The 15,964-nt window shown below is 41.4% G+C and overlaps 1 protein-coding gene across 2 annotated transcripts; it reads left to right on the top strand.

Annotated features, from left to right (window-relative positions):
* The first annotated feature begins 1,268 nt into the window (after window positions 1-1,268).
* FBXO5 (F-box protein 5) lies at window positions 1,269-15,588 on the top strand. Of its 2 annotated transcripts, XM_003404076.4 has the most exons (5): window positions 1,269-1,955; window positions 7,767-8,481; window positions 9,381-9,471; window positions 10,434-10,616; window positions 11,690-15,165. In XM_003404076.4, exons 1-5 carry the CDS (start codon window positions 1,787-1,789, stop codon window positions 11,939-11,941), a joined length of 1,410 nt encoding a protein of 469 aa, XP_003404124.2. In that variant the 5' UTR covers window positions 1,269-1,786; the 3' UTR covers window positions 11,942-15,165. The 2 variants fall into 2 exon arrangements, with proteins under 2 accessions (XP_003404124.2, XP_010591710.2); XM_010593408.3 differs by lacking the exon at window positions 10,434-10,616 and having other exon boundaries at window positions 11,690-15,588.
* Window positions 15,589-15,964: the final 376 nt, after the last annotated feature.

Below are 15,964 nucleotides of genomic sequence, written 5' to 3'. Positions count from 1 at the left end.
GTCAGCCTCTGGTCTTCCTTCTAGCCTTATAACAAGCCAAGCTTGTTCAGTCTCCTGGCTATTAAGCAGATCTTTGCATTGCCATTCAACCTAGGTCCACCGCCTGAGAAACCTTCCAGACCTCCCAAAGTCGTTAATCTTTGCCCTCACTCCACATCCCATTACTTATTTTCCTCTTTCATTTTCTGAAATTGTTGTCAAAAATTTTCCCCGTTAGTATGTAAACTTCCTAAAGGACGGAACACTTTTATCTCCAGGGCGAGCCTAAGGAGAGGGGAGTAAGACACTCTCCTCAGCTGCAGAATTTAAGGGGACACCGAAAATGTCAGTAATAAATACTAGTTTAATATAATATTTCTAAAACTGAAAAATTAATGCAAAAAAAATCCATGATGAAGTCATTATCAAAGTTTTACATAAAGCGGGATCCACTCAGCACCTTCGGTCCCCGCCTCAAATAGGACTGGCCGCCAATTGAACTGAGGGTGTGCTGTAACCCAAATACCCTCGAAAAGGGTGCAGAAAAGTGAAAGGGTAAACAGCAAATTCAGGACACTGAACTTCTGGGAGAATTTCTATTCTGTGGCTTTACTCTGCTGTGGCCAAAATCCGAGTCCAGGAAATACACTGTCACTGCTTAAGTGCACACACCTAGTGAAAAGATCAGCATGACCGATAATACTGTACAATGTGTCATCAAAGACTTGATACTGACACCCACTCCTGCCATCACTAGAAAAGCATCCACTCAGCCAGGAGCTTCAAGCACAGAGGAGTGGGGATTGAACTCCCACGGCAACGGGATTCTTGGTGCAGCCTCTTTTTTTGGAACAGGACTAAGGCTTTCTGCGAGTGGCCCTTAAAGGAAAGAAACAAAAACCCAGGAAAGCGTAAGATACAAACTCAACTTGACGTCCGTACACAACAATGGTGCCTGAAGAACTGTGTTTGCAAATAAAAATAAATGCGCCTACAGGGAAGAAATGACTCTGTCCCCACCCCCACCGGAAGGTTCCAGCGAGATGTTCAGCTGCAGGTCTCCCGCCACAGTAGTGGCCGCCCCGGCCTTGCCGCGCCCTCCCGCGCAGGTGGCCCCCGGACCCGCCCACCGTTGCCAGCTCTTCTTTGGTCCCCGAGGAGAAACGAGGGGCGCCCCAGCACGCACGCGCCAACCCGCCAACTCCGCGGCCACGCCCACCAAAGGTGACTGCGCAGAAGCAAGAGCAGGGGCGGGGCAAAATTACGAGGGAGCGAGAAGCGCGCGGGCAAATTCTAGAGAGGCGGGGTAGGTAGGGGAGGGGGAGGGCTCACCTTCCGGAAAGTTTGGCTTCCCGGACGACCAGAGTCGCCGCTAACCCAGCTACCACTTGTGAGATGACCGAAGAAAGTCGGCTACCCTTTTTACTCACCGGAGATCCTCAGACGGAAACCGGAGCTGTCTTCAGGTTGAATTCAGGATTCGCAGGAGGCCTATGGATGGCAGGGTGGCTGGCGGGCGCATGCGTGGCAGGACCTCTCCACGTGCAGCGGGACCCCGCCCCTAGCCCCGCCCCTGTCGTAGCATCTCTCAGGACGCGCGGAACCGGAGAGATGCGAGGAGGCTGGACTTGGAGGCCGACCCCGCCTCTGGAGCCTCGGATTGGCCTAGGGTGGCGGCGCCTCCGCCCACCTCCCCGCTATTGGTGCGCATGTGAGAGCGACGTGTCCTATTGGGCCGCATGGATTTGGGCACCAAATTCAAAGATTTTAAAAGTACCAGCTGGCGCCTTTTAGATGACACAGCTTTATGAAGAGAGCGGCGGGTGCTGTTGCTGCTCGAGCTGCTCCCTCACCTGAGGCCGAGGCCACCTCCGCTGGCATGAACCGGAGTCCCTGCAGCTGCTGCTCAAGTCCACTCTCGTGCTCCTGCCGCTGCAGTCCCCTGACAGCTACCAGGCACCCGCGCCCCTCGGATAGTGAGTGAGGGGAGAGGGCCAAGGCAGGGGTCGCACTCCGGGGGTGGGTGGTGACCCTGGGACCCCCTCGCCGGGATCCCCCGAACCCGGCCGCTCCGCCACACGCTGGGCGGAGGCGGCGGCGTTCCTGAGACCGGACGAGAAGCCCGAGGGGATCAGGAGAGGTGGCCCGGGGGGCTCAGGAGAGGTGGTCCGTGTGCCGAGGCGGGATTGCAGGCCCCGGTCCCGCTGCCACGGCAGACCCGAGCGCCACCCTCGGAGGGCCGGAGGTCGTGGCTGCTAGGGTGCGCTTTCGCCTTCCTGGGAGATCCACCTATCCCCGCCCGCTGACTAGGCGCCAAATGCCCCCTCCCCTCCCCCACCCGGGGCCTCTGGCTCTGACAGGGCGCGCGAACCAGCAGCCCCCGAGTCGGGCCAGGTGCCGAACTCCGTCTCCCTGCTCCCCCTTTGGATTATTTCTACCCCGCATCCTCAGAACCGAAGTACACGTTCCCGATTTTTCGCCGCCTCAGTCCTGTGGCGGGCGCGGGAGATCTGCTGGTGTTATCTCCCGCCTCCTCCGCACGTCCCGCGCCCTGAGGGGCCATCCCTCCGGCCCCTCAGCATTTCAGGGTCTCCCTGCCCACTCCCGCCAAAAGGAGGGGTCCCCCTCGGGCCAAACTCAACTGGAATGTTCACACAAAAACGTTCATTTTCCCCTTTTTTCCCCTTGCCCAGTATCTCAGCCTCAAGGTCTGGAGTCGAAAGCAGAGGGAAAAGAGAGAGCATTCTTTTATATAAAACAGTGAATTTGCCCATATTTAGCTGACTTTGTGAAAATCGGATACTATTTTTCCCCTGAAGAATTGGATATTCCTTTATTCCAAAGCTTGAGTAGAATAGAATGGTAGACACTGGAAAACGCTTATTACTATCCTTTCTTGCTCTCTAAGAGAGATTCAAAAGCATTTATTTTACCTCAGAAATTATGAAAAATTAAAAAACTTGTAATTCAGTTTTGAAGTGCTTGATAATCACTGAAACATGCCCTTTTCATTAGAAGAAGAACCTAGAATGCTCAAAATGGAAAAAAAAAAAAAAAGTGCATTAACAGGCCAAAATATTTATCTTCATAAGTCTCCCTACAAAATTCTGAAGGTTGATAGCTTTATGAAGGTTTTTGTTTGGTTGTTTCACTCCAGGTTTCTTTACTACCTTGCCCCTCAGAGAACATTTACTGTACTGGGGATTTTTTTTCCCTCCTGTCTACAGGTTTGAGGAAATAAATTCTTGCATCTGGGTATTTTTGAAGATAGACTTTTCTAAAATATTCTAGTTTGTGACTGGCTTGCAGTTTATGGCTACAGGACTCCCCTTTCAGATTCTTAAGCAACTGAATAGCCATGCTTAACGTTGGACGCCATGGTGGTTTTATCTACAAGTTTTGGGGAAATGCAGACCTTCATTAACTAATATATTGGAAGGAATGAGGAAAATTTTTAAACAGTATCTTAATTTAACTATGGTAGTGCAATATGAAGTATCAGATCTATATCTAAAAGTTAAATAGAAAGTAAAACTCTGTACACTTAATTATGATACCACTTTTTCATGGTTGGAATGTGAGTGACTGAAAAGTGTAAAACATGCAGTATGTTGAGTCTTTACAACAATTCCTTGATGTAGATATTAGTACCTTCGTTTTGGAGAAAATGAAAGGGAGACTAACAGAACGTTACATATGAATGGTCACAGAGATAGTCAGAAGGCTGAACAAGGATTTTCATTTGAACTGGGTATGTCTTGAAATGTATACTTCTGTGTGGAATATATTTTACTAATTTTAGATGTTCATGATTTGCAAAGAAAAAAATGAAGGTTTGATTTATGATGAATAATGTGGTAAAAGTAGATCTTTTGATTAGATCCTGTGTAACAGGCACACTGCCATGCTTTAATACAATTTTATTATCTGAGTCTCATTTTACGGATGAGGAAACTGAGGCTTTAAAGAGTTAACTTTACAAAAGGGGTGCTTAACTTTTCTCCTCAGTTTTTCCCAACTGAAGAAATGGCACTTTAGTATAGATGCTCAAACCTTAAACCCCACAGTAGTTTTTATTTCCTTTCCGCTCACTGTATATATCCAGAACATCAGCAAGCTCTATTGGCTTTGCTCCCCTGAGTATATCTTGAGTCCATTCAATCAGCGTCATTTCCACTGTAATCTTCCTAGTCCTGGCTACCCAAATCTCAGCAACTCCTGTGGTATACACTCCTAACTGGCCTTCTGCTTCCACTTTTGTCTTCCTATAATCCGTTATCCACAACTGTCAATGATCTTTTTAGAGTGTAAACCAAATTTTTCTCCTCTACCTAGAACCTCCCAAAGTTTCATTTATTTTTGAAGTGAAACCTTGTTTTTCATTCTTCCTTTAGCTCACTAAGTTGCAGCCATGCAGTCCCTTCTCTTCCTTGAACATTCTAAATTTGTTCTTGCTTTCCATGTTTCTCTCAGTCTGGAACACTCTTCACCAGCATGTCACAAGGCTTTCAGATCTCAAAATGTCACCCTCTCTAGACATCTTCCCCTCCCCCCACCCTGTCACTGAGTAGGCATTGGTTAAATGAATGAAGTGGCAGAACTAGACTCTTAACTCTCATTTCTCTGATTAAAGAGGTCTTAGAACTGTGTAGTATTTTCTCCCGTTGTGGTTAATATCAGATCAGCTATATGAACTTAGATTTCCTGGATTGTTTAGGAACACTTGCCTTGGTAATTGGAAAACATTGAGCTAGTCAAAAAAAAAAAAAAAAAATGGGCTCTAGCCTGTCCTCGTCAGTTTTGTTTTGTATAAAAGGTGGTACTTACTCAACTTATTTTTGAAGTGTTGTTAAGATTTATGTTATTTACTCACCCCCAGAGAGGTGAAACAAAGTTTTAGGTATAGGCTGTGCATAGTGACTTCCTTCCGAAGAGAGTGGTATGAAAAGGTAAAAATAGTAACTTCACAGTAGACAAACACTCCCTCAGCCAGGTGATTGACATCATCAGTAATCAATCATGCTGATAGTATACACTCTTAATATGATGTGATGGTGACTGCACTTTACTGTTGTCCTCCTCCAAAAAACCTAACCCTAGCCTTACTACGAGAAACATACAGAACAAACCCAAATTGAGGGACATTCTACAAAATACCTGACCAGTCCCTGGGTTTCACAGTTTGCCCTCAGCTACTAACTGAGAGGTTGACAGTTCAAATCCAGCCTGTGGTGTCACAGAAGAAAGGCCTTGGTAATCTGCTTCTGAAAGGTCACAGCCACATGGGGTCAACATGGGTTGGAATTGACCTAAAAGCAGTGGTTTGGTTTTGGATTTTATAGGATGGTCTCCCAGTAACTCAGTTCTAAAGACAGGGCGGGTGGAGAATGCCTTTGAGAGGAATTAAAAGAAAAAGAGTTCCTGAAGTACACTTTCAGGCTTCTTTGCTTTAGGCAGTCAAACAGTATAGGGCATGCCTCTGTACCAGCCTTCTGCTTCCATTTTACCCTCAGATAGATTGTGGTCACATGTAAATCAGACTTAATTCTTTAGTTGGGTTAGAAATAGAAACAATTTCAGAATTTTATAATTTGTTCTAGAGTTAGGGAATTTGCATTTTTTATTTACTTTTTTATGCCCTTGTACTTTTCGTTTAAACCTAAATTTTAGGTTTTGTCCAAGGTTTAGTGGGGTCCTGGAGCACCTACTTTGTGTCTGTCACTGTGAGAATTTAAAGGCAGTCTTTACCTACAGGGCTACTTTTATCACAGTATTCTTTGGTGCTGTGACTTGAAAGGCTTTGCTCTAAAGTAAAAAAAAAAAATTAAATTGGTATGGACAGTACCAGTATTTAGTATAAACTAAACATACATACTGGTATGTACACCTAAAAACTTATACCCAAAAACCCAGTGCCATCGAGTCAATTCTGACTTATAGTGACCCTATAGGACAGAGTAGAACTGCCCCATAAAGTTTCCAAGGAGCGCCTGGTGGATTCGAACTGCTGACGTTTTGGTTCGTAGACATAGCACTTAACCACTACACCACCAGGGTTTTCCATTTACTTATAGAATAAAATATTACCTACATATGATTAGCTTGAGGTGGGGGGGTGGTGGATGGGATACATTTGAAACTTTAACACTTAATCTGACATTCAAGACTTTCTGGGGTTTTCCTTACCTTACATCCCCAGTGTTCGTTACTCGTATACTCTGCCTCCAACAATGCTATATATAGTTCTGCTGAACCCATTTACTATATTCTTCCCCCACTGTTGTGCCTTTGCTCAGGTTATATTTACTTAATGCCCTTCCCTGCCTCTACTGCCCTCTTAAAATGCTGCCTCCTGCTCCATTATATCTTAACTGATTTCACAGACCCTGTGCACATGGGAGAGGGGGAGTTGCTACAACCCTGAGTAAGTGTTTGACTTTCTTGAGGATGAAGTTAATGAATCATTATGAATTCTAATGAACAATATCTTAACACAATTGAACAGTAATTTGTACCCACCTTCCTACCACCCTCACATTTTTATATCTGGTTTTGAACTGTATGGAGTGCCATTCTTTGTGAGGTGAAGAGTCACCTGGAAAAGAGTAATTCGGCCTTTGCTCTTGGTTCCTGAGAGCTGGACCACACCTGAGGCTAATGGTAGGGGCCTGACCAGACCAAGCGGGAGAGACCATCTGGGGGCCCCATGTTGACTAAGCCTAAGAGGCATGATGTAATTTACCATGGCTAGAGAGGAGGCCTGTAAGAGCCCTAAACTCTGAGATGAGCTTCCTGGTGATTTCTTGATTAATTGTTCTAAGGCTTAAAATAGTTGCTAATGTTTAATATACACATCTTTTGTTACTCTTATGAGACTGTTTTGACCCTTACACATGCCCTTTCCCTACTGGTCTCAACTAACCAGTTTTAGTCAGTGACATGGATTGTGTATAAGTCAAAGCTAACTAACTATAATGCTACTCTAAGTCCAGGGTATAAACAGTGATTCTAGAAGTATTTGATTACTATGAAGGTAGCTTAGACCTCAGACCCCACACTTCTGATGCATCAGATTTCATCATTTATTAAGTAATCTCTTTGCCATCATCTTTAATTAAATTAGATATGTATGTTATACAGACCCAAAGGCACTCTGTTCTGAAATACCCTTTGTAAGACTAAAGGAAGACTTCAACATGTTTTTGTCACATCTCCATAGTTAAACTTAGAGAATTTCACAACTCTATAGGCAAGTACACATAACCAGTTGGAGTCCCTGGGTAGCTCAAATGGTTAAGCACTCGACTGCCAGCCCAAAGGTTGGTGGTTCAGATTCACCCAGAGGCGCATCAGAAGACAGGCCTGACAGTCTGCTTCTGAAAGTTCATAGCCTTGAAAACACTATGGGGCAGTTTTACTCTGCACATGTGGGGTCACCATAAAATGAAATCGAGTAAGTGGCAACTAACAACAACATAAGCAAATCTGTAAGTGCTGAGAGAATACAAAATAATTAAATCTGTATATATCCCAGTTTAGGAAACCCTGGTGGAGTAGTGGTTAAGAGCTGTGTCTGCTAACCAAAAGATCAGCAGTTCAAATCTACCAGGCACTCCTTGGAAACCCTATGCAGCAGTTCTGCTCTAACCTGTAGGGTCACTATGAGTTGGAATCGACTCGATGGTGGTGGGTTTGGTTTTAATAGATGTATCCCACTTTAAGAAGTAGGGATGTGTGGAAATTTTGCCATTAAGAAGTAACTATGTTGTGCGTTTTTTTTTTTGTAGGTTATAAAGAAGAAAATACCACTCTTTCTGTCAAAATGAAGTGTGATTTTAATTGTGATCATGTTCATTCTGGACTTAAACTGGTAAAACCTGATGATGGTGGAAGGCTGGGCTCCTGCACTCCTGCATATTTGGAAGGTTCTTGTAAAGACTGCACTAAAGACTATGAAAGGTTATCATATATTGGATCACCCATTGTGAACCCCACAACTGTAGAACTTGAAACTGAAAGCATGCCTTTGCATAACAAGGAAAATCAACATGTACAGCATATACTTGATAGGTCAAATGAAATAGAAGAACTGGACACCAGTAGATTTTATGAAGACAGTGGCTATTCCTCATTTTCTCAGCAAAGTGGCCTCAACGAACATGAAGAGGGTAGTCTTCTGGGGGAAAATACCAGTGACAGTCTACAGTCCTGCCTGCTACAGACACAAAGCCCAGACCAGTATCCCAACAAAAGTTTACTGCCAGTTCTTCATTTTGAAAGAGTCGTTTGTTCAACACTGAAAAAGAATGTCAAACGAAATCCTAAAGTAGATCGAGAGATACTAAAGAAAATTTTATCCAGTGGGAATTTTGGACTACAAAATATAATTGGCAGGAAAATGGGCCTAGAGTGTGTAGATATTCTCAGCGAACTCTTTCGAAGAGGACTGAAACTTCTCCTAGCAGATATTTTAGCACAGCTTAGTGATATGGACTTAATCAGGTGAGTATTGTTGCTGAACAGTTTTGTTAACTTGGTTCAACACCCCCACCTCATCAAAGAATGGTGTCGGGTAGTCTTTTTCAGTGTTGTTCAAGAAGGTGATGAATTTTGCCTGAGAGATGATATTTTACTACCTGCGTGCTATTGATAAGTGAAAGAAATGCACTTAATGAAGTCATTTCAAGTTTTATATTTGTACTGTTAGACAGTTATTTCTATTAGATGAGGATCTTTATTCCTTTCAGTTCTAAAATCTTTAACACGTAAGCTGCGTCTTTCAAGCTTACCTATGAAAAAACAGCCTGGTTCCAGCCTGCAGGTCCAATAGGCATGATTTTTGTTATACCTGAAAGTATGAAATAGCTTCTATTTTTTTACCATTTCCATGTAGGACTCTCCTAAGTTTGACAGCAGTGAAAATACAGAGACCCACAAACAGGGATCTGGTTATGACCGTTTCTTGGGAACCTTATATTGATTTCTGCTAAAAGTAGTTTGTTCTAGAGTATTTGGAAATTTGTCTACAACCTTTACCAAATACAGTACTAACACGGTGCTGTATACACTATGGCGACAACTTTAACTTAAAGATACTGTGAAAAAACTAAGTAAAAGCAGTGGTTTTTAAGCCTGAGTGCATTTTGAATTACTTGGTGTGGAGTTCTTAAAAAATGCAGAAGCTGAGGCCCGTTTTTAGACCAGTGAAACAAAAATGCTTAGACATGGGGCATCCTTAAATCTTAAGTGCCCTAGACAACTGTAAAGTTCAGCCAGGTTTTGAAAACCACTGCTAGTATGATTTTTTTTCTTCCCCTTTTTTATGGCAGTGTTAAATGCTTTTGCATTATATTTATCTTATCTGTTTGTGATGTTTCAATTGTAACCACTTACTTTTTCAGTGTGGCTAAAGTGAGTACAACTTGGAAGAAGATTCTCGAAGATGATAAGGACGCTTTCCAATTGTACAATAAAGCCATGCAGAGGGTCTCTGTAAGTCTTTATAGTTAATGTTTTCCTTTTAAAATACATTGTTAGTACTCTGTTATCTTTAGAAACAAGAAAGATAACAGATAATCTGGAAATCTTTTTTATTCAAAAATAAGGAGAGGGGAATCCACCACAGTCATTTCTTGGATTCTCCATAGAAATATAATGTCCAAAAGTAAGAAAGGGTAAATTACTTAGTTCTCATATTGTCAGAGTCTACCATATAGTCAGTCGTGGTTGCCATTTGTATGTATGTGTCTTTTTAAATAAGTTTTGGAAAACCCGTTTCATTTGCATTTCTTGGGTATTAAAAAATAAGGGATGTAAATTTTTTTTTCCCAGTTACTAGAAAAACAGTAAATTATCAACATATTGAATATCCTTCTCGTAGGAGGGCATGCGTTTATTTTCCAAAATAGTAACTTTGGAGATGTTTCTGAGAATCAAGATCTACATGTGATTTTTTTTTTTTTTGAGTTAGACGTATTAGGTCCAAACGTCAGTGCTGGAGCTCACTAGCTGTATAGTTTTAGGAAATTACTGCTTAATGCTCCAAGGTCAGTTTCTTTATTGATAAACTGGTCTTAATAATGGAGAATTTTCGGATCTGAAAGGTTTTAAATCTGTTCTTAATGCTGAGGTGACACTTCAAAGTGACTATCACCATCTACTGGTTGTGGGAAGAATGACCTTTTGTTTGGACAGTAGTGCTTTGACATAGGTTAGTTATAAACCAGGTAGTAAGTGCTGTGTAGACTAAGCATGTGAAGTGCTTTCTCACAGTTTTCTGGTTCAAAATGTCTGCAATTAGTGTTAGATATTAGGCCTCAAATACTTGGTTGTATGTCTGTTTAAGTGCGTGCCTAGTTTCCCCTAGTATATACACACACAGTAAAAATGTATGATTGCTGAGAAAAGAGGAAATAAGTTTTTAAGTCCTAATAAATTTTTTTTTTTTAAACTAGGAAAACATTACTAAGTTTTCACCACATGCTTCAACCAGGGAACATATTATGTTCAGAACAGCATTAGCTTCTGTTCAAAAGTCAGCAACCCAGAGTCTCCCAAAAAGAGATACTCGAGCCAAGTTATCCAATCAAGGTGATCAGGAAGGTTCTACTTACAGTCGATATAATGAGTTCTCTGAGGTAATTTTTTGTTTATCAATAAATTAGAAACATGGGTCATTGACTGTTAAAAGGATTTAGGAATAGAAAAGAATTTTAAGGTCAAAATGTCATCTGGCCTTAGATAAAAGCTAACTAATTTGTTCCCTACCACGTTTGGACATCTGATCAGAATAACCTGTTGCTGTCAAGTCGCTTCTGACTCATATCTACCGTACAGGACAGAGTAGAGCTGCCCCATAGGGCTTCCAAGGAGCGGCTAATGGATTCAAACTGCCCACCTTTTGGTTAGCAGGCCAGAGATCTTATCCACTGCACCACCAGGGCTCTTCTGATGAGAATAGTAATTTAAATTTAATTATATAATTAGCACCATTAGGAAATTATTAGTGAGAGGGGGTGCTCTTATCTCTAGCCCCTTTATTCTAAACTATAATAGTTGTCATGAGTCAAGATCAAATTGATGGCAACTGGTAGTGGTGATAGTTTCTGTCTTAAATGTTTGTGATGTAATGACTGTGATCCAATATGCAGATATATTCAAAAGGCATTTCTTGAGCATCTCCGTGTATCAGATACTGCATAGATAAAATGATGGCCTTGCTAGCCTTATAATCTAGAATTGGAGATAGCTACATAGAAATAAATGCCATGTAATGTGATAAACCAAAACCAAACCAGTTGCCTTTGAGCCAGTTCTACTTATGGTGATGCCATGTACTCCAGAGTAGAACTGCTGCATTTAAGTTAGGCATTGATACATGAGTAGACAACATTCATGAAGTAAAAAATATATATATATATTTGAAGTATCAGTAGGAAATAGCCACCAGAACTATTGACAAGTAATGTCCTCTCACCCATTGAACAATGATCTTAAGGGTAGGACTTGTCTTATGCGTAAAATTGGTGCTTTGTACATGTATTTGGGAAGGGGGCAGACGTGGAAAAGTTTTAATTGAGAGTTTAGCTTTCTTATCCACTGCTTTCATATTTCTTACCTCATGATGCTTGTGTGCCCTTCTTGATTTTATTAATTAAATTACATTCAGTCCTTACTCAAATTTGTTAGTAATAGATTTTTTTCTTTCTAGGTTGCTAAGACTTTGAAAAATAGTGAAAGCCTCAAAGCCTGTGTTCGCTGTAATTCACCGGCAAAATATGATGGCTATTTACAGCGGGCCACCTGCAAACGAGAAAGCTGTGGATTTGATTATTGTACAAGGTGTCTTTGTGACTATCACACCACCAAAAACTGTTCAAGTAGCAATCCTCTAAGAGCCAGTTTTAAAACGGGACCTCTGCCTGGTACTAAAAAAAGCAAAAAGAATTTACGAAGATTATGATCTCTTATTATAACTGACCCATGGAGGTTAGTTAGAAGATGTTAGCTTTTAATTTATGAAAATAAATGTATTGTGATTTTCAGTTTTATATTGAAATTGATGTAGGATGTGGAGCTTTTTCCCCAGTGAATAAAGAGGACACACAACCTCTTGAAACATTTTATAATTTAATGTGAAGAAATTTAAAATTTTCACAACAGGTCAGAAAATTTAATATTTTAAGAAAGGAAAACTAGTTAGGCAGTTATCTGATATTTATGATTCTGAGAGTAAAATAAAATTGATTCCATATTATGGTAAAGGAAGGCCATATAATTTTATCTGAACAGTCTTAAATGTTGACTACATTGAGACATTTTATTTGCCTTACCACATTAATACCAATTGAAATATCAACTTCTGGAGTCTGTTAATTTAAATGTTTTGTCACCTCTCTTAAATCTCTTTTTCAGTGTGTGTGTTTCCCAAAAAAAGCCTTTGTAATATCTTCCTTGTTTTCCTTATTTCTGAAGTCTGTTTTAATCTCTTTGTACATATGTAAGTATTTCTATATTTTTATATGTGAAAGTATGAATAAAATCTGTCTTATATATACATGTAAATATAAACTTTGCTGCTGTTATTAATAAAATTATTACAAGCTTAATAAATAATGTGTACCTTTTATTTTGATAAACATCTTAATCCTGGAAAGAGCTGAATTAAAAAGGTTTGAGTGCTCAGCTGCTAACCAAAACGTTGGCCATTCAAACCTACACAACAGCTCCACAGGAGAAAGATCTGGTGATCTCTGTCTGTAAAGATTAATCAAAAAGAAAACCCCATTGCCATCCAGTCAATTCTGACTCCGTGACCCTATAGGACAGTGTAGAACAGACCCACAGGGTTTCCAAAGCTGACATCGTTACAGAAGCAGACTGCCACATCTTCCTGAGAGAGGCTGGTGGGTTGAACTGCTGACCTTTCAGTTAGCAGAGAGCTTTGCCACTGTACTACCAGGGCTCCTGTGAAGGTTACAGCCTAGGAAACCATATGGGGTTGTTCTGCTCTTGTCACGTGTGGTTGCTATGAGTCAAAAATTGACTCGATAGCTCCTAAAAAAAATAGACTGCATTTGTATCTGGGAGGACATTGAGTGGATCTATTCGGCTACTTGTGAGATTCCCAGGATCCTCTGAGTATGTTTTGTCTATTCTGAATACCTTAATTCAGTAATTGTAGAATTGGGTCTTGAAATAAACACTACAAGGTAATTCAATACAGTAGAATCACAAAACAATTTGAGAATTACTGATACATATTAATCCATCACTAAGTGAGTTAGACTGTATGACTTTGTTGTTAGGTGCCATTGAGTCAATTCCTACTCAGTGACCCTACATACAACAGAATAAGACACTGTCAGGTCCTGTGCCATCACAATCGTTGCTATGTTTGAGCCCATGGTTGCAGCCACTGTGTCAGTCCATTTCCTTGAGGATCTTTTTCTTTTTCACTAATCCTCTACTTTTGCCAGGCATGATGTCCGCCAGGGATTGGTCTCCTGATGACATCCAAAGTACATCAGACAAAGTCATCCTCGCTTCTAAGGATCATTCTGGCTATACTTCTTCCAAGACAGACTTGTTCATTCTTCAGGCAGTCCATGGCACATTCAGTATTCTTCACCAACACCATAATTCAAAGGAGTCAATTCTTCACCCTTCCTTACTCTTTGCATGGATTTCTGATGCATATGAGGCAATTGAAAATACCACGGCTTCGGTAAGGCCCACTTAAGTCCTCGGAGTGACACCTTTGCTTTTAGGTCTCTTGCAGCAGATTTGCCCAATGCAGTACATCCTTTCATTTCTTGACTGCAGCCTCCATGGGTGTTGATTGTGAATCCAAGTAGAATGATAACCCTTGACAACTTCAATCTTTTCTCCTTTTATCGTGATGTTGCTTATTGGTCCAGTTGTGAGGATTTTTGTTTTCTTTATGTTGAGGTGTAGTCTATACTGAAGGTTATGGTTTTTGGTCTTCATCAGTAAGTATTTCAAGTCCTCGTCACTTCCAGCAATCAAGTTTATGACATCTGGGTGTTAGGTGCCGTCGAGTTGGTGCCGACTCATTAGCGATGCTATGTACAACAGAAAGAAATTCTGTACTGGCCGGTCCTGCACCATCCTCACAGTCATTATGCTTGAGCCCACTGTTGCAGCCACTGTGTCAGTCCATCTCGTTGAGGGTCGTCCTCTTTTTCACTGACCCTCTGCCAAGCATAATGTCCTTTTCCAAGGACTGATCCCTCCTAACAACAAGTCCAAAGTATGTAAGACATAGTCTTGCCATGCTTGCTTACAAGGAACATTCTGGCTATATTCCTTCCAGGACAGATTTGTTCATTCTTTTGGCAGTTCATGGCATACTCAATGTTCTTCCCCAACATCATAATTCAAAGACGTCATTCTTCTTTGGGCTAGCTTTCACATGCATATGAGGTGACTGAAAACACCATAGGTCAGGCACAACTTAGTGCAGAAGGTAACATCTTTGCTTTTTAACATTTTAAAGAGGTATTCTGATGCAGATTTGCCCAATGCAATGCATCCTTTGATTTCTTGACTGTGCTTCCATGGATGTTAATTGTGAATCCAAGTAAAATGAAATCCTTGACAACTACAATCATTTCTCCATTTATCATGATGTTGCTTATTGTTCCAGTTGCAAGAATTTTTGTTTTCTTTATGTTGAGGTGTAATCCATACTGAAGACTGGTCTTTGATCTTCAGTGTTTCAACTCCTCTTCACTTTAAGCAAGCAAAGTTACGTTGACTGCATAACAGGTTGTTAATGAGTCTTCCTCCAACCCTGATGCCTCGTTCTTCATATAGTCCAGCTTCTCAGATTATTTGCTCAGCATACAGATTGAATAAGTATAGTGAAAGGATACAACCCTCACACACACCTTTACTGACTTTAAACCATGCAGCATCCCCTTGGTTCTAGTCGAACTGACTGCCTCTTGATCTATGTACAGTTTCCTCATGAGCACAATTAAGTGTTCTGGAATACCCATTCTTTGAAATACTATCCATAATTTGCTATGATCCACAAAGCTGAATGCCTTTGCATAGTTGATAAAACACAGGTAAACGTCTTCCTGGTATTCTCTGCTTTTCAGCCAGGATCCATCTGACATGTGCACCATCCCTGGCTCCACATAATAATCTGAATCCACCTTGAATTTCTAGCAGTTCCCTGTCGGTATCCTGCTGCAGCGGCTTTTGAATGATCTTCAGCAAAATTTTACTTTCCTGTGATATTGATGATATTGTTCTATAATTTCCACATTCGGTGGGATCACCTTTCTTTGGAATAGGAATAAATATGGATCTCTTCCATTCAGCTGGCCAGTTAGCTGTCTTCCAAATTTCTTCGTATAGATGAGTGATCACTTCCAGCGTTGCATCTGTTTGTTGAAACATCTCAACTGATATTCAGACAATTCCTGGAGACTTGTTGTTCACCAATTCCTGCAGTGCAGCTTGGACTTCCTCCTTCAGTACTATTGGTTCCTGATCATATACTACCTCCTGAAATGGTTGAAGGTTGACCAAGTCTTTTTGGTGTTGTCACTGTATTTCTTCTGCCTTCTTTTTTTTTTTTTTATTAACTTTTATTGAGCTTCAAGTGAACGTTTACAAATCAAGTCAGACTGTCACATATAAGTTTATATACATCTTACTCCGTACTCCCACTTGCTCTCCCCCCAAAGAGTTAGCCCTTCCAGTCTCTCCTTTCGTGATAATTTTGCCAGCTTCCAACTCTCTATATCCTCCCATCCCCCCTCCAGACAGGAGATGCCAACACAGTCTCAAGTGTCCACCTGATATAATTAGCTCACTCTTCATCAGCATCTCTCTCCTACCCACTGTCCAGTCCCTTTCATGTCTGATGAGTTGTCTTCAGGGATGGTTCCTGTCCTGTGCCAACAGAAGGTTTGGGGACCATGACTGCGGGGATTCCTCTAGTCTCAGT

This window comes from Loxodonta africana, chromosome 1 (genome assembly GCF_030014295.1).
Source record: "Loxodonta africana isolate mLoxAfr1 chromosome 1, mLoxAfr1.hap2, whole genome shotgun sequence".
NCBI lineage: Eukaryota > Metazoa > Chordata > Mammalia > Proboscidea > Elephantidae > Loxodonta > Loxodonta africana.
This window is presented reverse-complemented; position numbering and strand designations above follow the sequence as displayed.

Bases quoted from the DNA above. Each gene is read 5' to 3' on its own strand.
- FBXO5 (XM_003404076.4), top strand. From the start codon at position 1,787: ATGAAGAGAGCGGCGGGTGCTGTTGCTGCTCGAGCTGCTCCCTCACCT. The intron at 8,482-9,380 runs GTGAGTATTGTT...TTACTTTTTCAG, and splicing joins AGTGATATGGACTTAATCAG to TGTGGCTAAAGTGAGTACAA. The intron at 10,617-11,689 runs GTAATTTTTTGT...TTTTCTTTCTAG, and splicing joins GATATAATGAGTTCTCTGAG to GTTGCTAAGACTTTGAAAAA.